Source organism: Lissotriton vulgaris, chromosome 2_2 (assembly GCF_964263255.1).
Source record: "Lissotriton vulgaris chromosome 2_2, aLisVul1.2, whole genome shotgun sequence".
Lineage (NCBI taxonomy): Eukaryota > Metazoa > Chordata > Amphibia > Caudata > Salamandridae > Lissotriton > Lissotriton vulgaris.
Window position 1 is genome coordinate 8174092 of NC_141688.1, and position 26764 is coordinate 8200855.

The following is a 26764-nucleotide window of genomic DNA, read 5'->3' on the forward strand; positions in this document are numbered from 1 at the left end:
TTTACATTATTAAAGTCACAAAATAACAACAAGTTATTAGTTCCAAGTACAGAAAACAACAGGCATCCACACGTCCAGTAGAGTGTTACAAACACTAGTATTGTTACAAACATTATATACCCTTTAATCAACCCAAGCTTCATGATACTATAATTGATTAAAGTAAGAAATTCATTTCATTATCAGTAGTGGATCCTTGGGCTACAGCACTGAGTTTACAGATCCACTGGGCCTCCAGTTGTCGTAGGAGCAATCCGCCATTGCCGCCTCTTATATCTTGGTTTACAGTCTCAATACCATGGAATTTAAAGTTGGCTTTGGGGATGTCTGATTCACAGGTATGTATGTACTCCCAAGGCATATGACTGGTCATTCCTTAGACAGGCTCGATGATGTTCCTGAATATGAACCTTTTAACTGTCTAGTGGTACTGCCTACAAAGATCCTGGAACAGTTACAAATAATGACATAGATCACATAGGTAGACTGACAATTCAAAAATTGTCGAACATGGTATGTATGTCTACTCACATGTTATTTTTAGACCTAGATGACACATGTTGCATTCCCCACAAGTAAAGAAACCATATGGACGTTTCAAGCAGGTTCCCACATGTTATGGTCTTGGGGCAGTATAACTTGGACAGAGTAATTCCCTAAAGGTTTTAGACCTTTTATACGTAATAGAAGGTTTGTCTTTCAGTATAGATCCCATCCCTGGGACACCCTTCAGAATCTTAGAGTGTTTATGAATAATTATTTTAAACACATCTTGATTACATCTTGAGTGTGTTGTAATGAAAGACAGGCGATCCCTGGTTTCTTTTTTAGCCCTAGCTTATAAAGTGTCTGTTCTTTGTGACCTTCTGTACTCGACTAGTTACCTGAATGAGATCCTGATGTTTGTAACCTCTCCTTTCTAGCCTGTCTAGAGACCCCTGTGCATGCCTCTCAAATTGATGGTTGTCACTACAATTTTTATGGATTCTAATAAGCTCCCCATAGGGAATAGTATGTTAAGTGCTTGTAGGATGTGTACTTTCATAGTGCGGGATGCTATTCATAGCTGTTTCTTTCCTGTAAAGGGTACTGTGCAGCTTATTACCTTATGTATACAATTCTACAACCAAAAATTGGATTCCTGCTTTGGACATGTTTAGGGTTTATAACAGCACTTTAAAAAGTAGATGGAATAAACATTTCCAGTTTACTTAGCATCAGAAGTTCTAGCAAAATGAATAGCCAGCACTTAAAGTTAATGTAGAAGAATAAAGTTTGGCCAATTAATGCAAGGCTTTATTAATGAAGTGTAATAATTCCAAAGAAGAAATCTCTGGAAACATAAAGAGTCAAGTGTGATGAAGCGCCAGTAAACTCAGATCTGGTATGTGCCTATTCTCAAAATTGAAGTGATGATTCTAAATAAACATACATCAAAATTCAAGGTCGCCCTCAGTCAAGGTGACTTAATCTGTATGTGGTCATGATTCTACTTTGTTTCCATTGCACACAAATCTCCAGATATGCTATAGGGGAAGGGCTTGTTGGGATAAGAAACCTTTCGGCCATGGTGTCCGCGGTGTTGGAAAGTTGAGGTGGTGCGAAGGGGTCTGAAGGCCTCACACTACAGCGGACAGGGTCCTTGAGAAGCAGCACTCCCTTCCTCACAGTTGAGGTCTGTAGTTCCTTCCTCTAGTTAGATGCACAAGTGTTAAAATTTCTGCCCATATCAAGTACCCTACACCGGTGCCTTCCACGAGATCTGTTTTCTGAGAAAGGGGGGTGGGTCAAAGTCAGAAACATACACCTCCATTTCAGCACCTGGGAGAGTCTTGGCTCATCAGGGAGGAAGGATCCATCTGGACTGTATGACACAGATGCAGGGCCCACTCTGGTTGGGCACATTAGTTGCTCCGACTAGTTACTAGACACCCAACGCCTCAGTATTCACACAATGTCAGCATGGTAGGGGCTCTGCATCCACTGTAAAGAATGTGCGTTCGCTGTAGATCAGCACTAGGAACCATCTTGGTTGCTAACATGACCATTTCCCAGAATTGTAGATTAATTGCTGAATTTTCTTAATCTCAAATAAATCTCCCCTCACAATAGTCATTTCATCAAGTGAAAATGGTAATTTTCTGCTTAGTTTTCTTCCACTACTTTGTTCCTCCTCTCTTCTTTCTATGTGTACTTTTGCCACTAATATGTATTATACCTGTACCAATGTGATTTGAATTTTGTTTTTGTACTTAGAGGCCTTAACAAATTTGGGCGCCCTCAACATACTCTTGGTAGTTGTACATTTTAAACTTGAAGCCTAGCATTCATATGCCACAGTCTCAGTGCCCAATGTCTTGCTCTCTACAATCCATATACTGATGTACCACATCAGTTCTAATTGCTCTATTCATGTATATAAAACTTCTCACATATATCTCCTTCTCATATGACCACTACGTTAGAGTACTGGTTACACGTTGTAGTGTTGGTTATGGGATTTTACTAATTAACAGAAAGAGGGCTCCCTTCCAGCCCCAAATAGCAACTGAAACCAGACTGCACTCCAGCACTTTCCAGGTGGATGCACATTGACAGTATGGGGCTGCCACCATCATGGGTAGGAGCAAGGACTTGTGTGTATGTAACGTGATGAGTTTATGCTGGCTTGTGCAGAAATGAGGAGGTTTGGGGAAGTCAGTGCTTGTAGACCAGGGCTTCTCTTAGTCTGTGTGACCCCTGGTACTCTGAGGTGACAAGGGTCCCTTTCAAGACCTTCATTGCAATCTGATCAGTAGGCATGCTGTAATCCATGATGCTAGCACTCTTGGTTTACCCCATACAGGTTTAACATCACCAGTGTAGCTCCTGCAGAACCATGGCACAATATTTTGTATAATCTTAAAAAGGCTGGTGGATGGAGGAGTGGCTGTTGCTAAGAGGAGTTTCAGTGCTTTCTGACTTCCTGGGCCAGTCTAAGCAGTTTTGCTATTCAAGCTTATTAGGACTGTGGGGTTGATGTGCTATTATGAATAAGTTGTAGTTAGCGGCTTAACCAGCATGGGATACACTGGTGAGGGTGAGTGGAAGAGCTTTTTTGAGCCCTTTTTGTCCCAGGGTAGAGAATGCATAGGACATCTTGGGCACACTGCTCATCTAATTTAGAAAATGGCAGAAAGATACCTTGATTAATAGTTTGAACTAATTATTATCAATAGGTTATAGGTCCCTTTAGTCAAGTTGTTTAGTTGCCATCACTGTGACAGTCCAAGGTGGTAGTAGCTACTCTCTGAAGTGACCACATCTTCCATTGATTAAAGGTTTACTTTCCCTTCAGACACTAGCTAAGAAACTTCACTTAAAAGAGCACAGGCAGCCAGGTGGCATTCCCATACCACTGAAAGGTGAAAGGCTGTAACTGGTTTGCACCCACTTCCAGACTGAATTTCTAGTGCCTGCTATACCAGGGATAATTTATTTTACTTTCAGATACTACTCAGGCAAACTCTAAGCTTGTTTATACGTTTTCCACTCAGATAGTGAGCTTCATTTGCTGGTTAGTCAGCGGAGGTGAAGTGATATGAAAACTTTGCTGGTTCTGAACATTCACCCTTTGGCTTCATAGATCCAATTTAAATGTCCATGTTACTATAGGCATTTAATGATTGTTCCACTTGTGGTCAATTGAACTGTAAGTTCTGATTGAAACTTCTCGATGCAGTTTCCTCCTCTTTTTGAATATTCCCCAGGAGTCAAACTGGATCCAGAAACTTTTTTGCTGCACCTCTGAGGGTCAGGTGGTAGCACTATGTGGTTCCACTATGACGCTGTTCCACTATGGAAATGATGTGTGGCACCAATCCTGTGCATTTGTGTCAGATCCTTTCCTTTCCACACCACCCAACTCAGATCAAGAGATGTCTCTCTTCTCTGTGTGCCCCTTACCTTGATCCAAAAGATTTTTATACTGTGCAACAGACATGTTGCTATCCGAAACACCACGGGCCTCATTTATGAGGCTGTGCGACACTTTTACGCCGCCGGTGCGTCACTTTTTGTGATGCTTTAGTGGCGTAAAAAAAGCGACTTGTTGCACCATATTTACAAAGTGACTCATCTAAGTAGGTGCGTCACTTTGTAAACCCCTGATCCACATTATGCCTGCGCCAGGTATAATGTATGCAAGGGGGGCGTATTGACGCAAGAAAGGGTCATAGAAATGACACAGTGAAATCAATGAGATTTCACTGTGCCACTTCTAGGACACAAATGCGTCGGTTTCTTACGCCTGCCTCACAGCAGGCGTAAGATGCACGCCCTTTCACATCGGGCTTGCCCCATGTTAAAGGACACATTGCTGGAGTTGCGTCACTTTTGTGACACACTCCAGCAATGCGTCATTTTGGCGCCATACAGATATGTCAGAAATACTGAAGTATCTGTAACTCCTTGCGACATGATGCATCATATTATAAATAGGACACATTCATCATGTCGCAAGGACGGTGCAATGAAAAGTGACGTAACGCTGTTTTCACGCAGCGATGCATCACTTTTCATAAATGAGGCCCCACATTTTAAGCCTTGAGGACTCTCACTAACAAATGTCTGTGACAGATCCTCATCAGATTTGTCTGTGGTGCATTCGGTCAAGCCACTACTTTAAGCCCAGCAGTGACTGTGCATTGATGAACGAGAAGGCCATTCACAATTGCAAGACAAAACTCTACTTCACAGAGCACTGGAAGACTCCATGACAAGACTGGTCCGAATCAAAAGTTCGATCCCAGTTCCATCGAGATCCAGAAGTCGCAAGAGGGGTTACAGAGGTCGTTCTCCATCTCGATAAAAGTTTTTTTTTTGATTTCAAGAAAATTTTATTGATGAGAATAATGATAAGAATAGTAAGAATAAAATACAATACAAGTGATACAATCAAATCAAGATACATATGCAGAAAGGGCTAATATCGATAGATAAACCAAGGAATTGTATATAAAGGAACATTAGCCTATGAGAGATATAGATTCCAGTTAAGTAAAAGCCTCTAACAAAGCAATAAAACAAACGTACCACTATCAATTTTGGATAAGAAGAAAGGGGAGGAAACAGAATACAAGAAGATAGGAGAAAAGAGAGAGAATAATAAAAAAAGATGAGCAGGAAGAGAGGACAGGAAAGAGAAAAGAGAAAAGAAGAAAAAGAAGAAAAAAGAAGGATTCCCACAGGACAACCCCAGCCTAGAAAAAATAGCAGACAACAATTAGACAGACAGATCAAAAGGAAACTGAGGAACCAACCCATTGGAAGATAACTCCATATAATCATCCAAAGCTTTCCATACCCCACTAGAAATAGATGGAGAGAGGTGAGCTTGATCAACCGAAGTGTGAGCACTGCATAAAAAGGAGACCCAGGCCCACCACGTATGGTAGGAAACTGACGAAAAGGATTTCCACTCCATAAGAATGATTTTCACCGCAACAGTCAGGAGAAGATCCAACAACTGTAACTCCAATGGATCTAAAGGGAGAGGAGTAGGGGCAGCCATCAGGCCTAATAAAATTAAGGGGAAGAAAGTTGGAGCTCAAAACCAAAGATAAGAGAGAGATGCTTCTGGATGAGGTTCCAAAAAGGTTGAAGCAAGGAGCAATGGAAAAACATATGAGGAAAGTCGCCTGCCACCAAACCACAGCTTCAGCATAAGTTGTCATCTTTAAGGTTGAGCGAATGAAGACGTACAGGCGTCCAGTGGAGGAGATTAATAGAGAAAAACTTAGACTGCATTAAAGAAGGTGCGATTTTATTACGGAGAGAGAATTTACCAATTGATTGCCAAGTATCAGAGGAAATATGCTCTGTAATAGCATGATCAAAATGATGTAACCATTTTTGTTGAGCAACCGTCTGTGCAGGAAAAGAGGCAGAAGACAAGAATTTATAAATTTTGGAGGCGACATGACCAGATTTAATCCATATATGAAAAAGTGAGATTGTAGAGGAAATAGGATGAAGACGAACTTTAGCAATGGCCACTTTAATTTTAAGAAAAGTATAAAAATCCAGATTTGTTAAAGAATGCTTTTGAGCCAAGGTAGAGAAAGGTAATGGTTCATCAGAAACACCATAGAGATGTTTGACAAGAGAAATCCCTTTAACTGCCCAATAGGACATGAGAGTGGGAGTAATGATAAGCTTAATTTTGGAATTCCGCCAGATAGATGACCACCTAGTTTTATGCAAAGGAATTGCCACCTTCTTGTCTATTTTCCTGACCGCAGCAATTGTATCGAGAATGATAGAACGGGAAAACAGGATATGTAAAGTAGAAGTAGTGCAAAAAGAGGCGGGAGGCAAAGGGGATGCTAGTTCCTGTTCTATCAGCAGCCAAGAGGGAACGTGAAGAGATGGCGGAGAGAACCATAAAGCACCTTGAAAGGCCAAAATGGCAGTTTGGTATTTTTCCCAATCAGGAAAATTACAACCTCCCATATCACAAGGGCGACGCAAAAATTTGTATGCAAGTCGAGCACGTTTGTCATTCCACAAAAATTTAGAAGTCAGAGTATCGATTTCGCGAAAGAAGGAATCTGATAATTTGATCAGAAGCATGGATGAAACAAAATTAATAATCGGCGTAATCATCATTTTGAGAGTCTGGAGGCGACCCCACCATGAAATATGTTTCGGAGACCATGTATCCAAAAGACGACGCACTTTAAGGATAGTCTGGGATTCATTATAGGCAGCGGTGGCAGACAGAGTAGAACAAAAATAAATTCCTAAGTACTTCAGGTGTGTAGACTGCCACTTAAAGCCCGCTGAGCCCATATGAGAAGGGAAACAATAGGCATTCAAAGGGAACATTTCCGTCTTATCTTTATTCAGGGTATACCCTGAAACCGAAGAGAATAAGGAAATGGTGTTAGAAATAGCAGGGATTGCCAAAGCGATATCATCTGAAAAGATAAGAACATCATCTGCGTATGCAGCAGTTTTAATACAGTGAGGCCCAAAAGAAAAACCTTTGATGTCAGGGTGTAACTCAAGCAAACGAAGAAGGGGATCAATAGATATAAAAATAAAAGTGGGGATAAAGGACATCCCTGTCTAGTGCCCTGACTAAGATTGAAAAACGACGACGTAGCACCATTAACTCTAATGTTAGCTTTAGGTTGAGAATATAAGGACATCACCATATTAATGAAAGAGTCGCCAAGGTTATGCGCGCACAGAACAGCACGAAGGAAAGACCAAGAGACCTTATCGAAGGCCTTTTCCGCATCAATGGCCAAGGCCGCGGCGGGAAGTTGAGACCGTTTATCAGCACCGAGAATATGACAGAATGTGCGCATATTGTCTGCGCAAGACGGCCTTTCACAAAACCAGTTTGGGAAGGATGCACAAGATGAGGGATAAAGGATTCTAATCTTTTGGCCAGGATTTTAGCAAAAATCTTAGCTTCCATATTAAGGAGAGAAATAGGTCGGAAGTTTTTAGGATCCGAATGGTCTTTGCCTTCTTTCGGGAGCACCACTATAGTAGCCTCAGCAGCCGTACCAGAAACAGATCCATCCTTAACAAAAGAATCAGACAGATTTTAATTTGGGGACAAGCGTAGGGAGAAAAGTTTTATAAAATAAAATTGGATAACCATCAGGGCCTGGAGCCTTGCCAGAACGAGTAGCTTTAACCGCAGACACGATTTCGTCGGGGGAAATAGGCTTATTTAAAAAAGAGCGATCAGCATCAGAGACCGACTGAATCGGAACTGATTTTAAAAAATCTTGACATTGGCCAAAAGATGATTGATTAGAAGGAGTATACAACTTATTATAAAAATCACGAAAAACTTCAAGTATTTCCCCTGTTTGGAATTTTTTAGATAAACAAGAAGAATCCTACCACTTATTGGGAAGGAAAGTGAAAAAAGGAAAAGGGGACACTCAGTGTTGTGTAAAATACCCCTCACACACCAACAGGCCCCTTGGTGTCATGCTTCATCATCGGGGTCTTCGCACCCCGCTAAGGGGATGCGGCACGCTGCGACCTACGACTACGCGGGAGCGTTGACAATTCAGTCTATGTGTGGTGTGTGTTGAGTGCAAGTGAAAGAAATAGGATGTGAGTGGGAAGTGTAGTGAGAAAAATTAAAAAGGACCTGGCCAGTGGGTAAAAAGAAAAAACTTTATTCTGTACCTCTGGCTGGTACTATTAAAAAAAGTGCTAGATGGCGAGGTTTTGTGTCTTAGTAAGGGACAGAACCTCTGGTGTGCGTCGACATGTTTCGGTACATGCGTACCTTCTTCAGGACGGGGCACAACTCCCAACCCTACTCACGTTTCTCTACAGAACAGGATTTTTTGTTCTAACTTTCCTAAAAAAGTGATTACGTTCGCTAAAGACAAATACAATGTGCCTACAGCGGATTTTCTGGAACATGTAGTTACATGTCTTATTGTATAAGCTGATTAAAGCATCATGAGCAATTTCTGAACATCAGGGTAGGTAGGTAGGTGGATCCACAATGAAATCCGCCTCAGTCGGCCTCTTTCCTCCACCCTGTGTTGCTCCGTCGTGGCAACACAGGGTGGAGGAAAGAGGCCGACTGAGGCGGATTTCATTGTGGATCCACCTACCTACCTACCCTGATGTTCAGAAATTGCTCATGATGCTTTAATCAGCTTATACAATAAGACATGTAACTACATGTTCCAGAAAATCCGCTGTAGGCACATTGTATTTGTCTTTAGCGAACGTAATCACTTTTTTAGGAAAGTTAGAACAAAAAATCCTGTTCTGTAGAGAAACGTGAGTAGGGTTGGGAGTTGTGCCCCGTCCTGAAGAAGGTACGCATGTACCGAAACATGTCGACGCACACCAGAGGTTCTGTCCCTTACTAAGACACAAAACCTCGCCATCTAGCACTTTTTTTAATAGTACCAGCCAGAGGTACAGAATAAAGTTTTTTCTTTTTACCCACTGGCCAGGTCCTTTTTAATTTTTCTCACTACACTTCCCACTCACATCCTATTTCTTTCACTTGCACTCAACACACACCACACATAGACTGAATTGTCAACGCTCCCGCGTAGTCGTAGGTCGCAGCGTGCCGCATCCCCTTAGCGGGGTGCGAAGACCCCGATGATGAAGCATGACACCAAGGGGCCTGTTGGTGTGTGAGGGGTATTTTACACAACACTGAGTGTCCCCTTTTCCTTTTTTCACTTTCCTTCCCAATAAGTGGTAGGATTCTTCTTGTTTATGTAACAGTGCCCGTGGAGTAGGAATCCTACTTGATACTCTACCTCCCCTCTTTGTTAAATATAATATGGAATTTTTTAGAGCCTGTGTGGTCAGTAATGGAAGAGATTTGCGAGGATTTGAAAGAAAAATCCTGAAATTTTAATGTAGCAGCCAAAATTTTCCCAGCCCGATTTTTTAATAACAACTTCTTGGATTTTTGTTCTTGTACCCCAATATGGGCTCTTTTAGTAACAATGGTATTATATTTGTATTTTAGTAGTTTTATTTGTTGTAAACAAGTTGGATCCTTAGAGTGCCTAAAGGAAGCTTCCAGAGATTTTATATCAGAAGACAATTCCGTAAGTTCCTTTTTAATATCCGAATTACGTTTGGACATACATTTAATGACTTGACCACGGAAAGTGCATTTAAAGGAGTCCCATAGAACAATTGGAGAAGAGACAGAGCCTTCGTTTTCGTGGAAAAAGGTATCTATAGCTTCAGAAAACTCATTAACCTGAGAAGGATCATGCAAAACTTCGGTATTTAATCTCCACGAACGAGCACGTGATTTAGGGGCAAAGGATGATAACGCAAAAGTTACCGCAGCGTGATCAGAGATCAAAATAGGATGTATAAGCGGAGAAGAAGAAGATGAAACAAGAGAAGAATGAACCAGGAGATAATCAATACGAGAGAAGGAAGAGTGAGGGGAAGAGAAGAAAGAAAAATCACTACCCGTTGGATTATGAAGACGCCAAATATCTTGAAGATGAATAATGGAGCACATGTTGAGCATTTGTTTGTGGGATTTAGGAGGACGAAACTGAAAAGCAGAATTCCTGTCTAAAAGAGGATCCATTGGTAAGTTGAAATCTCCACCAACAATAAGATTACCAGAGTGCGGGGTGTCATTTAATTTTTTGGTAACCGATTTCCAGGAGGACGGATCATCAACGTTAGGAGCATAGATATTCATCACATACAGATCATGCTGTCCATCCGACAATTTAGACAACAACCAACGACCCTCCGAATCATGATCAGAAGAAAGTATCGATAAACCAGAATTCTTTGAAACCAGTGTAATGACTCCATTTCGTTTACCAAAGGCATCAGAAGAGCAAACGTCCGAAACCCATTCCTTCTTTAAAAACAACGCCTCTTTGTTAGTGACCTTGGTCTCTTGAAAAAGAACCAAATCAGAAGACAGAGACTTACAGTAATCTAAGATTTTCAACCTCTTCACCGGATGATTCAAACCCTTAACATTAAGGGATAATACATTTAAACCTGGCATAGTAAAACATAAAAATAGAAAAAAAGACGACATGGATGACAGAAAAAGGACCAACGCCAAAAATACAAGGAGCCAGTCAGCAAACAAAAGAAACATTGAGGGAGCGTTCATGTGGGGAATCCAAGAAAGAGAGAAAGAAAGAAGAGAAGAAAAGAGAGGAGGGAGAGAAGAAGCAGGAGGGGAGGCCTAAAAAAGACCAACATCATACTAGGGAGAACGTGGAAAGGCAAGTAAGGGACCCGTACTAGGCGAAAAAATAGTTGATAACAATAGCCCCAAAAACTACAATAACCAGATAGCAGGAAAAAAGAAACTGGTAACAAGCAAAAGCAGTACCGCAAAGCAGCTTAATAATGTAAATAATCATACTCTAACTAAGATATTTGTACAATCACATTTAAATAGCAAGCAATGGCGAGAAACATAGCTATATTACAACATATTATTAGAAAAACTGATAAGAAAAAGAAAAGCATGAGGTAAAACATGAACAGTAGATTAATGCATGACAATCAATATGTATATCCTAAAAAAATAACTACATATTCAATGAATACACTATAACTGTATATAATAACATTATATATGTGAGAGAAGAAAGGTAGGAAAATATCAGAATAGGAGGAGAAAAAAGAAAAAAGAAAAATAGAGAATGTCCCATACCAGAAAAAGCAATGTAACTATTAAGAGATAAGCAGCAAGAAAATAGAAAAGTAAGTCGAAAGAAAAGATGACAGAGATGAGAGATAAGAAGAGTTGAAATAACGGAGTTAAAAGTCAATACAGCAGTATGCTAACAGCAAGAAAGAGAAGAGGAAACAGCAAAATACAGAAAGCCACCATAAAGGAGACTAAAGAAGACATTTCAAGTGCCCGAAGCACCAGGATCCTGGGAAGTCGCCCTTTGAATCTCCATCTGAATCTCCATCTGATTGTCCAGGAAGGTAGCTAAATCCGCCGGCTCATCAAAAATCCTGGAACGTCCCTTGTAAGAAATGCGGAATTTGGAGGGACCAGCAAAGGAAAAGGGAATGTTCATCTCCGAAAGACGTTTCCGAAGATTAAGGAAGCCCTTCCTCCTTATGACTGTGTCCCTGGCAAAGTCTTGAGATATTGAAATTCGATGACCTTCCCAAACGACATTTTTAGTCTTGCGCTTGTGCGAAAGAATTTGTTCAGTATGTTGATGACGCAGTGGCTTAAAAATGATTGCTCTTGGCTGGGTGGCAGACTTAGAACGAAAACTTGGAACACGATGTGCTCTTTCTATCTCAAAGTCTCTTTGAAATGAAATTTGTAGCGTATCAGGAATCAAATGATACAAAAAATCAATCATAGAGGAAGATGATTTCTCTGCATCTTCCGGCAGACCAAAAATGCGTAGGTTAGATCTACGATTACGGTCCTCCTGCTCAGTGAGATCTTTACGCAACGCCGCCATTGAACGCTCTAAGTGGCTGAGAGACCTGGCTTGCTTCTGGATATTATCCTCTGAGGAACTTATACGTGACTCCGTGGCCGAAACTCGAAGAGACAGGGCTTTGAAGTCATTCCAAATAGCGGACACCTCCACTTGTAGTAAATCCGTATTAGTCTTTGTAGATTGTGCAATATCATGCACCTCATTAAGGCGCGATAATATTGCGTCAAGAGTAGAGGTGGTGTCTGACGGAGCAGTCTCAGGTGTAGGAGACACAGACTTAAGACGTTTGAGTGAAGCGCCAGCCTCTTTTGGGCCTTTATTAGTTGTGGAACGGCCCATACTTGCAGCCATGAAGAGACAGACCCAAAGAAAAAATACACAGCCTCTTGAGAAAAGAAACTGCGCAGTTGCCCCAAAAACAAGAAATACAGCACACCAAGCGTGAGAAGCGCTAAAATCAGTGACAGTGGCGGACTTATAAGGTGAGCAGGCAGCAGAATATATGGTAGAGCCTCATAGACCTCAATAGGTTACACCAAAAACATCGTGAGGCAAAAGCAGTTCCATCCATAGATAGTATCACTGAAGAAAATAGAGAGCATGCAACATAGAATCTAGCCAAGCAGCCCAATGAGCATAAAAAAATAGAAAAAAGATGTTACCATTTCAGCACCGTGATGAAAAATGTCCAGGCTATCCCCACACCTGCAATATTGTAACAAAAGCGGCACCTCTGAGGAGAAAGCGCCGTCTCCGTCACAAGTGGTAAGATGGCGGCCGCCCGTGAAGAAACCGAGTATCGCAGCAGCTGACCGGGGAAAAGATGCAGCCTTCAGCAGAATTCGCACAAATGGATGTCAGACGACTCCTGACATATTCCGGCACCTGGAAATGACTTTTCAGCGAAGAGGGGCAGTCAGGAAGCGGTAAATAATCTCCGCCGGCCCCCACTCGCCTGAGAGCTCAAGCGCGACCCGCCATGTCCCAGCGGCGCACAAGCCACGCCCCTCCATCTCGATAAAAGTTTAATGGTAAGTCAAAGAAAAAATACAAGAAATGTAAGTGAGACTCAACCCCTCTCCACCACTCAACCTTTTCAGAGAAGGTACGATGTTGGTGTCTATCTCTTTAAGTTGTTCAACTTTGGAGTCTATGCTGCAACTTATTCTGGCACAACCTGAGTTTCTGGAACAATCTGGTACTCCTAATAAGATCAAGGATTTCGGTGAGGAAGTGGTCATACTCTTTGATTCTTACTGCTTCCATCGGGTGTGCCTGCAGGCCCAACTGGACTAAGAAATTCTCCTCTTGGAACCCCCTAAAGGGCCTCCTTGGGGGCTCCAGTCTCGACTCTGCCTCCCTTGACATGGTTCACACCCAGTTCCTGGTACTTGAATGTGACTGGATGGTGGCACTGGATGCATATATCCATATACACATCCTGCAGGCCCTCAGTGCAACCGGTGGTTCGTGGTGAGACAAGAGCTGCTCACCACACTATTGGAGGCCAGGGGTGCCTACCTCGACGACTGACTGTTGAAGGTAGGCTCATCACTGGCAGTTGTCAACCACCCTCAGACCAGAGCAAACATCCTTTCATCTTTACAATTCACTTGCATGCCAAAGTCTCACCTGACCCCTTCTCAGATGTTTATTCAGCAATTATGGACACTATTTCGTTTTGTGCCTTTCCCTTGGGGAAGAGTGTCCAGGACAAATAAAGCTATGAGCCTGATCATTCAGCCTCAGTTCTGGATTTGAGTGAGGTCTACTCTGTGGCTGCTGGGACTGATGGTCTCATGGATCTTGATGGTCAAGCATTTATTCAAATTCGTATTAACAATCAATAAATTATTGAAACATGTTACCAATTAGTATAATTCAACTTATGCGCCTGTATATTACATTTTATTTTGCAGTATTGCCCCTGACGAAGGGACCCTACTATAGTCCTGAAATGCATTGGGCGAATAACAACATACACAAGAGAATTTAATGTTTTCTTTATTGTATTAATTGTTTGAAGTTGCTTTGTCAATGGATGAAACCATGTTTATATAAATCACTATACAATGTTTTTTGAAGAAATTTATTGATTGTTAATACGAATTTGAATAAATGGTTCATGTATAGAAAGTACAAAACAAAGTTTGATCGATAAATTTTATTTTAGTTGTGCGCAGCTAAGCCTGTGTTAACAGTGTGTTGGCCAGCCACATTTTCAAGTTCATTCCTAGGGTATTTGGGTATACTCTATTAGTTGCAGCACACAGATCAATGGATTAGGTTTAATTTAACTAAAGTTTGTTAAAAAAAAGGAGTGCTCAGAACACAACAGTTCAGATTTCAAGCATGCTAGGTGGCATCTGAAGTCTCTGTGGGCCCTATTTACAGAATTAATTTAAGACTCAATCCTAAACTTACTACTATTTTGGTATTCACAGATGGCACTTACTACTTTTGGCATTCTCAGAATGAACTTACTACTTTTGGTATTCACAGAAGTTAGGATTTTGTCTTAAGTCGGTCTTAAGTCTGTCTTAAGTCTGTCTTACGTTTGTCTTAAGACAAACTTAAGACAAAATCCTAACTTCTTTGAATACCAAAAGTAGTAAGTTCATTCTGTGAATGCTAAAGTAGTAAATGTATTCTGTGAATACCAAAATAGTAGTAAGTTTAGGATTGAGTCTTAAGTTCATTCTGTGAATCGGGCCCAATGTGCCCAACATCTAGGAGAACCTCTCTGATAATGTTCAGATTTAGGAGGAGACTGACAAGGATCTGCCGTAGTGGTTAATGAACCACAATTGGTAAGTGGATAGCCCCTCTCCTTTCCCCACCCAGAGAAGATGTTGGTGAGAGATGCATTGCTTCTGGGTTGGGGTGGCCACCTGTAAGAGGTAATGATAAGAGGCCTCTGATTTCTGGCTTCATATCAATCTTTTGGAGCTGAGGGCCATCCACTTGGAGTTGACATAAATGTAGGGGAGGATGGTCGAGGTGGACAAGGACAACACCACTGCCATGTGGTATGACAACAAGCAGGGATGGGTGGGGGTCAAAGACACTGTGCAAGGTAGCACTACTGCACCTCCGGAAATGCCTGGACCAGAACAAAAGTTTCCTGGTGGTGAACCACCTGGCAGGATAATTGAATCAATCAATCAATCAGGGTGTTTAATGCGTGCTTCTTACTCGTGAGGGTCTCAAGGCGCGGGGGAGGAGTGTAGCTCCAGTCAGCCGAAGAGCCAGGTCTTGAGACTCTTTCTGAAGATGTGCAGAATAGGGGAACGTCTGATGTTGACTGGGAGCTCGTTCCAGGCTTTGGCCGCGATGTAGGAGAAGACTCTTCCGCCAGTTCTGGTTCTGCAGATGCGCAATGTTTCTGCCAGGACGAGGTTGGCGTAGCGGAGGTTCCTTTTTGGTACATGGAAGGAGACTCTTTCATTGAGGTATTTTGGTCTGCTGTTCTGGAGGGATTTTTAGGCATGGGTAAGTAGCTTAAAGGTTGCTCTATTCTCGACGGAGAGCCAGTGGAGGTCTTGTAGGTGTTGGGTGATGTGCTCATGTCGATACCCAGGACGAGTCTGGCCCCGGTGTTCTGGATGGTCTGGAGTTTGTGTAGCAAGGATTTGTTGATTCCAGCATAGAGAGCGTTTCCATAGTCCAGTCTGCTTGCTATGAGTCCATGGTTGACGTCGAACAACCTTTACAATGCGGTCGTTACACCGCAATGCATTTACATCGCTGTCATTACAATGCAAGTCGTTACAACGACTTGCACTGGATGGCGATATACACTAAGGAATTGTATGATTTACTATTCCAACAACTTCCCTACTGTTAAGTAGGCTGAAGTTGGAATAGTAAATCATACTATTCCTAAGTCCATTGCCCTCCAGCGCAAGGCGTTGTAACGACTTACTGTAATAACTGCGATGTAACGTACCGCAATGTAAATCATTGCATTTTAATCGCACATTTGTGGTTGACGGTCATTCTGGCTTCGGGGGATCCACTTGAAGGTTTTGCGGAGTAATCGGAGGGTGTGGTAGCAGGTGGAAGCGACGACATTGATCTGTTGGGTCATGGTTAGGTAGGAGTCGAGTGTGATGCATAGATTCTGGGCATGGTCTGTAGGGGTTGGGGGAGTGCCGAGTGCGGCAGGCCACCAGGAGCTGTCTCATGCAGCAGGGAGGGTCCAAGGACTAGGACTTCTGTCATCTCAGAGGTGAGTTTCAGACCATAATGCCATGGCAGGTGAGCTCGGGTTTGAGGGCCTATCGGATCACAAGTGGCAATTATCCTTGGAGGTGGCGCAAGTTCTTTTCTGCAAATGGAAAGAACCTTGGTTTGATCTGTTTGCCACCACTTAGAATACACAATGTCAGCACTTCTGCACATTCGAGTTTTCAAGGCATCTCTCGCTTGGAGACACGTTCAGCCTCGAGTATGCCTTTCCACCAATAATACTCCTACCCGAAGTTCCCAAGAACATCAGACCGACTGGGCCTAAGTCATCCCAGGGGCTCCGGATTGGACGCAGAGAGAAAGGTATCCAAAACTCCTGGTCTTGAGCATTTTTCCTCCAATCAGGAGGCCCCTCCGGAAGGATCTGCTGTCTTAGCAACATGGCAACAGGGCAGGTTTTTGCAATCTCCACCATCATGCATGGAGATTGAGTGGTGACAGCTGAACACCTCCGAGCTTCCTTCAGAGATGGTTGATATCATGTTGGTACCCTGGCATCCCTCAACAAAAACTGTATATGCTTGTCATTGGGACAAATGTATGGCTTAAAGGTCTCCTCAGAAAGAACCACTCCAAGTTAGGTGATCAGAAGTTTTCTTTTTTGTTTGCTTTCTCCTCCTCAAGGATTTTCTCAGGATACAGTTAAATGGTACCTTTTGAATTTTTTAAGATTTCCAGAGCTGTCCTCATTGTTTAGATCTCGACTTGTTATTCACCTTCTAAAAGGTTTGCAGCATTTGTTTCTTTACTCTCCCATTGCCATGCCACAATGGGACCGCACATTAATGCTTACATTTCTGAAGTGCTCTCCATTCAAGATGCTTCCCAGTTGCTCCTTGCAACTTCTCTTCCTTAAAACAGTGTTCCTCATCTCTATAACACTGGTGTGGCATTTCAGTGAGTTTCAATCTCAATGTCAACCTGCCATACACTACCTTCTTCCTAGACAAGCTGTTTTTGCACATTTGAGCATCCTTTTTCCCTAAAGTGTCGAAGCGTTTCCTCATCAGTCAGAACATCAGCTTTCTGCACTCCGCTTCACCACCCTAAGGAGGAGGAGAGACTCCATTGATTTGACCCTAAAAGAGCACTGAGCTTTTACATTGATCATACCATGTGGATGATCAGCTCTTTGTGGGACTCTCTCGAGCACAAAAAAGACAAGGTTGTGCAGAAGAGAAAATCCCCTGCTGGAATTATAGTCTGCACTAAGATCTGCTATGCATCAACCAAAAAGCAAACCCCGGATGGGCGGAGTACTCATGCTGCCAGGGAAAGATTTGGCACATTTAATCCTTGTCCTGGAAATTTGTCAGGCAGCTACCTAAGCTTCTCTCCACTCGTTCACAAAGCACTATGAACTGGACGATCACTTTTGCTTTTCGCCTGCTCTGTCTGACTTAACCTTCTGGGTTGAGTCCAACCATAGACTCAACTCCACATATGTACTGCTTTATTATCTATTCAAAAGGTGAGAAATCTGAAGCTAGACGTCTATTAGAAGAACATGTTACTTATCTTTGGTAATGTTCTAGCCTCTGACACCTTGAGAATATTCAAAAGGTTATGACTCTGTAGGTCGAAAGAGTCTCTACAAGTGGGAGTATTTTCGAAGGTAAGTAACTTGTTTATTAGGGAATATTTTTAGTGTTTCCAGGCCTGGGGCCAAATTTATACTAACCCAACCTTACTTCTCAGAGAATTTCTTAATATATCTCGGCTTAGTGTTAGCCCATTGAGTCTGCCTCAATGCCTGCCTCACGTTGCTCAGGAGAATCAACCAATTGTTCAAAACAGTTCTTCTGACAGGCCCATCATGCTACATAGTACTATGTAGAGCAGAAATAACCACTGTGGTCCCATCTTTTCAGTACATAAACTTTTGCAGTGCCAACTGTCTTCAAGAGATACACCAATACCAAGTTCACCACCAGGCCTAGCCCATTTTACTCTCTGCCAGAGTGTAATCTGCAGGTGGCCTTTGGCAGCTTCTTGCAGAGAATGATATTTCTGGAATGTGCTTTACTGTCATAGTTGTTTATATTTTTCTGTTACAATTGTTCATGTGGCATGCACCTGGCTTAACATGAAATCTGTGAAAGCCTGCCTTCATGGAACAACATGGGTGTCACTGAATCTTCCTTAAAGGAACGCTGGAGATGTCATTAGATGTTATGTGCGTCGTAAGCCATGTCATAAGGTGTTGAAGGAGATTGTGGGAGTTGTGACAGTTGGCTTCCTGCTGCTGTCTGTGATGGAATAAACTTGACCATGAAACTCCACTGTGTCACCTGTTAATTGTTTCTTTCAGAATGCCACAGTTCATTTGTCGGAATTGAATGTATTACTCGCTCTGCAGTAAAGCTCTATTTGTTCACTGTATTGCATTCAGTCTTGAAGATTCTCTGCTAGGCATTGTACTTAAAACCCCCTACCTTGAAGTAAGAAGATAGAAAGTTAAGGCACTGTCATTCGCATAGGTTACATATTCCAAAATGTTACAAGAGAGTGCCTTTTTGCAACAGTTTGCAATTGCACAAACTCTTGAGCATTCAGCCTTTGTTGGTCCCTAAGCCCCTAGAGTGTAACGATTGTCAGAGTCAACTACCTCTTATGGTATTGTGGAGTACAGCAGCAGGACAATTAGTGTTGACTGTACAAGAATAGTTAGAGAAAGTGTGTGACAGCAGTATTACGAACAAGATCACATGTCTACATGAAACAGGGAAACGCTTCAGGCACATAGGTGCCATATTCATGTAATTGCTGTTCTCTTTGAATCAGCATGGACCTACCAAAAATTGGTGGTTAATCTAATCACATGCTTCAAGGGGGTACTGGTCATTAGCACATCAATACCAACCAATAAACTAAAAATCAAAGCTTATTCAACCTATCTCTTGGTCCGACTCGCGTCTAAAACTTATGGAACAGAACAGTGCAAAAGGATTCAACATAATCTTTTTGTCTGTCTTTACAGGGATTAGTGGAGACTGGAAGAATCACTTCACAGTGGCCCTGAATCAGAGATTTGATGAAGATTATGCAGAAAAAATGGAAGGGAGCACGCTGTCTTTCCAGTCGTACATCTGAAGAATAGTTAGCCACATAGAAATTGAAATCAAGAACTGATGCTTTGTATCTCCATGGATCATGTATTTTGTTGCATTGTCAGAGAGACGTCGCCTTGATATCACCAGCTCGTGACTCATACAGGATATGTCAATCGAAAGTAATTAAGATCTGTAATCTGTTCATAAAAGTATAGAAATAGGTTTATTAACTCTCATACTAGTTGCTATTTAGCACAGACCACTTCTGCAATCTCACATTAATTTTGTATTTGCCACTTTTACACCAGCAATCTCACCTGAGATATCAAGGATGCAATAAGCATGAGTAGTGAGATGCAAAAAAACACACAAGATGATGGACGGAATGTTGCACAATGGCAAAACATTCACCCCCAGTCCCAGATCTGGGTTTAATCCATCGTTATTCTTCTCACCAAGCCACCCCAGGTCAGACATGGTCATATGCAAATCAGTCCTGACCCTGTGCCAAGACTACGTCCTAGGATGCTTGATTCCGGTCCAGGGAAGACATGGCTTGTTAGTTCGGTCTTGACTGTTCCCATGAGGCACAGGGTCAAGACTGATTTGCATATGGCCATGTCTGAACTGGGGTGGCTTGGTGAGCAAAATAACGATGGATCAAACCCAGATCTGTGACTAAGGGTTAATGTTTTGCCATTGTGCAACATTCTGTCCATCATCTTGTGTGTTTTGCTGTTCACCCTATCTGGAAAGGTTATGCCCAGACTTGGGTCCCGGTGCTCACTACGCCCCTGGAGTCAAGCTATCCTGGCTGATGAAGGCTTATAGCTAGAAACCGGTCCTAGAATGCTTGATTCCGGCCCAGGGAAGACATGGCTTGGTAGTTCGGTCTGGACTGTTCACATGAGGCACAGGGTCTAGAATGATTTGCATATGGCCATGTCGTAATTGGGGTGGCTTGGTGAGCAAAATAACAATGGATTAAACCCAGATCTGTGACTTGGGGTGAATGTTTTACCATTGAGCAACATTCTGTCCATCATCTTGTGTGTTTTGCTGTTCACCCTATCTGGGAAGGGTATGCCCAGACGTGGGTTCCAATCTCACTACGCCACTGGAGTCAAGCTATCCTGGCTGATGAAGGCTGCTAATCAGAAAACGGTCCTAGGATGCTTGATTCCGGTCCAGGGAAGACATGGCTTGGTAGTTCGGTCTGGATTGTTCCCATGAGGCACAGGATCAAGACTGATTTGCATATGGCCATGTCTGAACTGGGGTGGCTTGGTGAGCAAAATAACGATAGATTAAATCCAGATCTGTGACTGGGGGTGAATGTTTTGCCATTGTGCAATATTCCATCCATCATCTTGTGTGTTTTCATGAGTAGTGAGATATCATCTCTGATTTTTAGTCATTGTAAATCAAAGTATTGTACATCAATCAATCAATCATTTGTAAAGCCCACTACATACCTGCAAGGGTCTCAAGGCGCTGGGGGGGGGGGGAGGGGGGAAGAGGCAGGCCGCTACTGATGGAACTGCCAGGTCTGGAGCATCCTCCTGAAGGTCAGCAGTTCTTGGGTCTGTCGCAGGCTCAGTGTGAGGGTGTTCCATGTCTTGGCGGCGAGGTGGCGGATGGATTTTCCACCGGTGGTTGTTCTTCGGATGCGCAGGACGGTGGCGAGTGAGAGGTCGGCAGAGCGTAGCTGTCAGTTGGTATGTAGAAGGAGAGTCATCTGTTGAGGTAGGCTGGGCCGGTCTTTTGGAGTGCCTTGTGTGCATGGATGAGGAGCTTGAAGGATATCCTCTTGTTGACAGGGTGCCAGTGCAGCTTTCTCAGGTGGGAGGTGATGTGGCTTTAGCTTGGTATGTCGAGGATCAGTTGTGTCGAGTCTGCTGCTGACGAGGGCCTGGGTAACTGTCTTTCTTGTATCTATCGGGATCCATCTGTAGATCTTGCAAAGCATGTGGAGGGTGTTGAGTAGAGGATGATTCCCAGGTTGAATGTGTGGTCGGTGGGTGCATGGGCTGCCCCCAGTGCCGTCTGCCACCAGGAGTCTTTCCAGGCTGAAGAGTTGGAGCCGAGGATGAGGACCTCCGTCTTGTCCGAGTTCAGCTTCAGACTGCTGCTCTTCATCCAGTTGGCGACAGCCTTCATTCCTTCATGGAGGTTGGCTTTGGCGGTGATGGGGTCCTTGGTGAGGCAGAGGATCAGCTGAGTGTCGTCGGCATAGGAGATTATGTTGAGGTCGTGCTGTCGGGCTACGAGTGCGAGCGGGGCCATGTAAATGTTGAACAGCATCGGGCTGAGGGAGGATCCCTGGGGTTTGCCTTAGATGATCTTGAAGGCTTTGGAACGGAATGGGGGAGGCAGATGCTCTGGGTTCTGCCGGAGAGGAAGGAGAGGTCCAATCCAAAGCCTTGTCTCGGATCCCTGCGGTGTGGAGGCGTGCGCGTAGTGTGCGGTGGCAGACGGTGTCGAAGGCGGCAGAGAGGTCTAGGAGGATGAGTGCTGCGCTCTCGCCGTTGTCCAGCAGGGTCCTGATGTCATTGGTGGTGGTGATGAGGGCAGTCTCGGTGCTGTGGTTGCTGTGAAACCCTGACTGGGAAGGGTTCAGGATTCTGTTTTCTTTGAGGTATCGGACTAGCTGTCTGTTGACAGTTTTCTCGATGACTTTGGCAGGGAAGGGGAGCAGAGAGATGGGCCAGAAGTTCTTGAGGTCTCTTGGGTCTGCCTTAGGTTTTTTGAGTAGGGCATTGATCTCGGCGTGTTTCCAGTTCTCTGGGAAGGTGGTGGTCTTGGGGTGAGATTGATGACATTGCGCAGGTGGGGTGCGATGGAGCTGCTTGCTCTGTTGAAGACGTGGTGCGGGAATGGGTCTGACGGAGAGACGGAGTGGATTGTGAGCATGGGCTCACGCTGGCCCAGTCTAGCAGGGGGTTGTGGTCGATGGTGTGCGGAGGGTCTGTTGTGTTGCTGTCTGTCGGGTCTGTCTGGGTGTTGAAGCTGTTGTGTATGTCTGCTGTCTTGCGGTGGAAGAAGGTGGCGAGGGAGTCACACAGGGCTTGCGACGGCAGGATATTGTTGGTGTTGGAGCTAGGGTTGGAAGGTTCCTTCACAATATTGAAGAGCTCCTTGCTAATGTGTGCATTGTTGTCGAGGCGGTCTTTGAAGGAGGTCCTCTTGGCCGCCCTGATGAGGTGGTGGTGGTTGTGGATGACTTCCTTGTGTGCTGCGTGGCTGTCTGGAGTTTGTTCACTGTGCCTTTTTGTCTCTACTTTTCGTCAGGCTTGCTTCGAGGTTAGTAGTTCTGGGGTGAACCAACTGGCACTTTTGCTGGTGTCTCTGTGGGGGGGTTTCTTCAGCGGGGCGAGGGTGTTGGCGCAGTCCTCGATACAGCGTCTGAGGCTGTAGGCAGCGTTGTTGGTGTTGGAGAGTTCGTGGGTGGGCTGAGAGCAAGGTGTGCATGTAGTTGGTCTTTGGTGATTTTGCTCCAGCAGCGGCAGAGGATCTGTTGGGTGCGGTGGTGTGTGCTGGGTTACTGGAAGGCGAAGTGGATGCAGCAGTATACGGTCCAGAGGAGTTCGGTAGTGTGGCAGACGGAGACGTGTGGGCTTGAGGAGAAGGCGGGGTCCAGCGTGTGGCTGGCGGAGCGGGTGGGCGTTGTGAAGAGTTGCTTCAGTCCGAGGTTGGCGAGGTTATCGAACAGGGTTGTGGAGTTTTTGTCGTTGTTCTCAAGGTCAAAGTTCAGATCTCTGAGGAGGAGGATGTAGACGGTGGAGGTCAGGGCGTGCATGCTGATCCAGTCGGCGATTGAGTTGCTGAACTAGTGCCAGGGTCCCGAGGATCGGTAGACGAGGGTGCCTCTGAGGGTGGAGTTAGGGTCTGTGTGGATCTGAAAATGCATGTGTTTGGCGGTGCTGAGCGCGTCGTCTGTGCTAGTCGAGACCCTGATGCTGTTCTTGTGGACTATGGCGATTCCTCCTCTGACTCCTTTGGTGCGGTCTCTGTGGGTGATCTTGTAGCCATCTTAGATGGCTATGGCGATTGCGGGTGCGGACGAGTCATTAAACCGGGTGTCTGTCAGGAAGGCAACGTCCAGGGACATTGTGCCGAGCAGGTCCCAGAACTCGATGGCATGCTTGCGTGTGGAGCGGGTGTTCAGTAGTATGCATTGGAGGTGGTTGGGGTCTTTCTTGGCGGGTGGTTTGTTGGCTCTGAGGCTGGTGTAGCTGCAGTTCCGGCAGGTGAAGGGGCCATGTGTGCGTTTTGGGGCGGCCTTGAAGCAGGTGGGGCTCCCTCCGGAGTTGAGAGCGTGCAGAGTGCTGGCGTCGTAGTGGTGGCGGTCATCGTGGTGGGTGTGGGGGCCAGGGGTTCTGGTGCTGGGCGGGGTCCAGGAGCGGACGGGAATAGACGGGATTGCCTTAGGCGTGCCTTCGGTGCGCCAGGGTATGGCCGCGCAACGGCCGGCATATATGGGGAGGTGGGAGGGAGGAGCAGCTGGGAGGGGGGCAGAGAATGGACAGTGGGGCCGCAGAAGATGCAGTGGCGAGGGCGGTGAGGGACAACGAAGTTAACAGAAGGAAAAAGGGACACAAAATCGAGGGAAAAACGAGTGGCACAGAAGGCAAAAGGGGCACAGAAACGAGGGAAAAACGAGTGGCACAGAGGTCAGAAGGGCACCAAAAATGCGTGGAACAGATAGCAGAAGGGCACAAAAAATGAGTGGAACAGAAGGCAAAAAGGGACACAAAAACAAGGGGAAAAAGAGTGGCGCAGAAGGGCACAAAAAAACGAGTGGAACAGAAGGCAAAAGGGCCACAAAAACAAGGGAAAAAGGAGTGGCACAGAGGGCAGAAAGGCACAAAAAAATTGTGGAACAGAGGGCAGAAGGGTACAAAAAACGAGTGGAAAAGAAGGTAAAAGGGGCACAAAAACGAGGGAAACACGAGTGGCACAGAAGGCAGAAAAGGCACAGAAATTCCGGAAAAACAAGTGGCACAGAGGCAAAATACAGAATACAGAAATACAGGGGCAGCTAAGAACAGAAGGCAGAACGGGCAGAGAGGCACAGGGGCAGCGAGGGGAACAGAAGGGAAAACCTTCCAGAGACAAGCGGGCAGCGAGGGGTACAGATGGAAAGACTGGGCAGAGAGAGAACGGGGACAGCGAGGGGAACAGAGGGAAGAAAAAAAGGGGGACCCCGTACAGGCAGCCGGGGAAGACAGACAACAGCAATCACAGACACAACAATGAAATAGGCAATACAATAAAACAATAAAGCAGAAGATAAACAAACCTACGGAACTTCCTCAGCAGGGACACACAGGCGGTGCTGTACGGAGGGGGAGCCACCTACCTGGTGAGGTCAAGGGTCGCTCTCCTCACCGCGCAGCGGCTGGCCTACATGGGGAGGTGGGAGGGAGGAGCAGCTGGGAGACGGGAGGCGGGGGCAATGAATGGGCAGTGGGCAGTGGGCAGTCAGGGAGGTGGGGCCACAGGGGGCACAGAGGCGAGGGAAACTAGTGGAACAGGAGGCAAAAGGGGCACGAAAACAAGGGAAAAAACGAGTGGTACAGAAGTCAGAAGGGCACAAAAAACGAGTGGAACAGAGGGCAGAAGGGCAAAAAAACAAGGGAAAAACGAGTGGCACAGAGGGCAGAATGGTACAAAAAAACGAGTGGAACAGAGGGCAGAAGGGCACAAAAAACTAGGGGAAAAAACAAGTGGAACAGAGGGCAGAAAGGCAGAAAAACAAGGGAAAAGCACGGGGACAGCGAGGAGAACAGAGGCAAGAAAAAGGGGCACGGACCCCATATAGGCAGCGGGGGGAAGACAGGCAACAGCAGTCACAGACACAACAATAAAATACAGGCAATACAATAAAACAATAAAGCAGAAGATGAACAAACCTACGGAACTTCCTCAGCAGCAGCAGCTGGGGCAGGGACGCACAGGCGGTGCTGTGCGGAGGGGGAGCGACCTAACTGGTGGGGTCAAGGGTCGCTCAAAGAATTGAAGTGTGTTGAAAGTAGTCGGTTGAAAGGCTATTGCTGTCATTGTCCCTTAACTGTTAATTTGCATGTAACACATAATGTAACTTTTTTTGATGATGCTGATCGGTGAGATCAGCAAATATTCCATTTGGCAATAATATTCCCTGCAAATGAATAATATTTGTTTGAATATTCTGTATTAACTTAGTGCTTGTAAACGAATAAAGGCAAATTGTTGCTGGAACTGAGAGGTTCGAATTGCAAGTGCATGTGTACACAATTATGTCAATATTGCAAGATGAAACATTATTATCATTATCTTCATCTCAATTATATCTGTTTCAAGTGTAATCTTAGCAGTTATTGCATCAAATCAATCATCCATCACATATGTGTGTTCTCCCAAGTTCTAGATATTGACTTCCAAAATAACTCTAGATTTTGGTGGTAGCCTTTACAAGCAATTCATAATTGCTTACCATTCAGATTTGTCAGTCCTTAATTTAAAGATCATTTTTGTGTGATGAATTTTTGCCTCAATTGCAATTCCTTTATTTAGTAAAATATGAGTGTAAGGATACTTGTATGACAATGGTGTAAGTACAAAAACAAGACTCCTTTTGGCAAATTGATATACTTAAGAATTCATGCTACCAAATCAGCTTATCACACTATTGTAAAATTTTTGCGGTTTATTTTCCTTCATGGTCATTTTGATACAAAATGTGTGTTATTCCAACAATCAAAAAATGCATACATGTTATTTCTTGAAAGTCACATTCTTAACAGTTTGCTTAGTTCTTTAGTAGCTTCAGGCACATATACTAATCAAGCTTATGTAAATACATTCATTACATTTAATCATTTATGCTTAGGTATATCATTGTTATCCATTAGAAACAAACCGAGGTTCTAGAATGTTAATGATTGTGTGTTATGTTTTATTGTATTTTAAGGAACATTGTTTAACAATTTGAAATAGCTAAATGAGCATTTTGCTCCTTAGCATTGATTGTTTTTTTTAGCAATAGTTAACATGCCTCTGATCAGTGTTGTGAAAGTAAATTTAGAGAACTCCAAAGGTTATGAGGAGTTCTTCATGACAGCGCTATCTGTCACTGCTTTAGCATCCACTTTAACTAACAATGGTTGTTAGGCTCAAGTGGCCTTCACTGGATGTCTGAGTAGCTGTGTTTGACCTTTGATTCACACAGCTGCTCTATGACAGAATCGGCGGGGCTTTTTTTTTTTACATAAGAACAGTTCTGTTGTTCTGAACAAGGTATGAGAGTGATTGACATATATGAAACTCAAGATAAGCTTGATGATTTCTAATCTTCTAGAGCTAGCATGGTGCCTAGAAGTAGGAAATAAGTAGGTTTCTGTCAGAAATAATACAATAACCATGTTATAATATGTTTTACTGTTCACAACATTGATTCATTGGTTTGCTGCTTTCTTGTTCATTTTCTCTGTGTTTATAATTCATAAC

The 26764-nt window shown here is 44.0% G+C and overlaps 1 protein-coding gene across 1 annotated transcript in view; it reads left to right on the forward strand.

Annotated features, from left to right (window-relative positions):
* The window catches only part of LOC147728932 (sulfotransferase 1 family member D1-like), a 388090-nt gene extending 368264 nt beyond the window's left edge, over nt 1–19826 (forward strand). Inside the window, exon 8 of the mRNA XM_086959172.1 lies at nt 19201–19826. Within this exon, the coding sequence (XP_086815298.1) occupies nt 19201–19313 (113 nt within the window). The 3' untranslated portion in view covers nt 19314–19826. The remainder of the gene's footprint in view (nt 1–19200) is intronic.
* Nucleotides 19827–26764: the final 6938 nt, after the last annotated feature.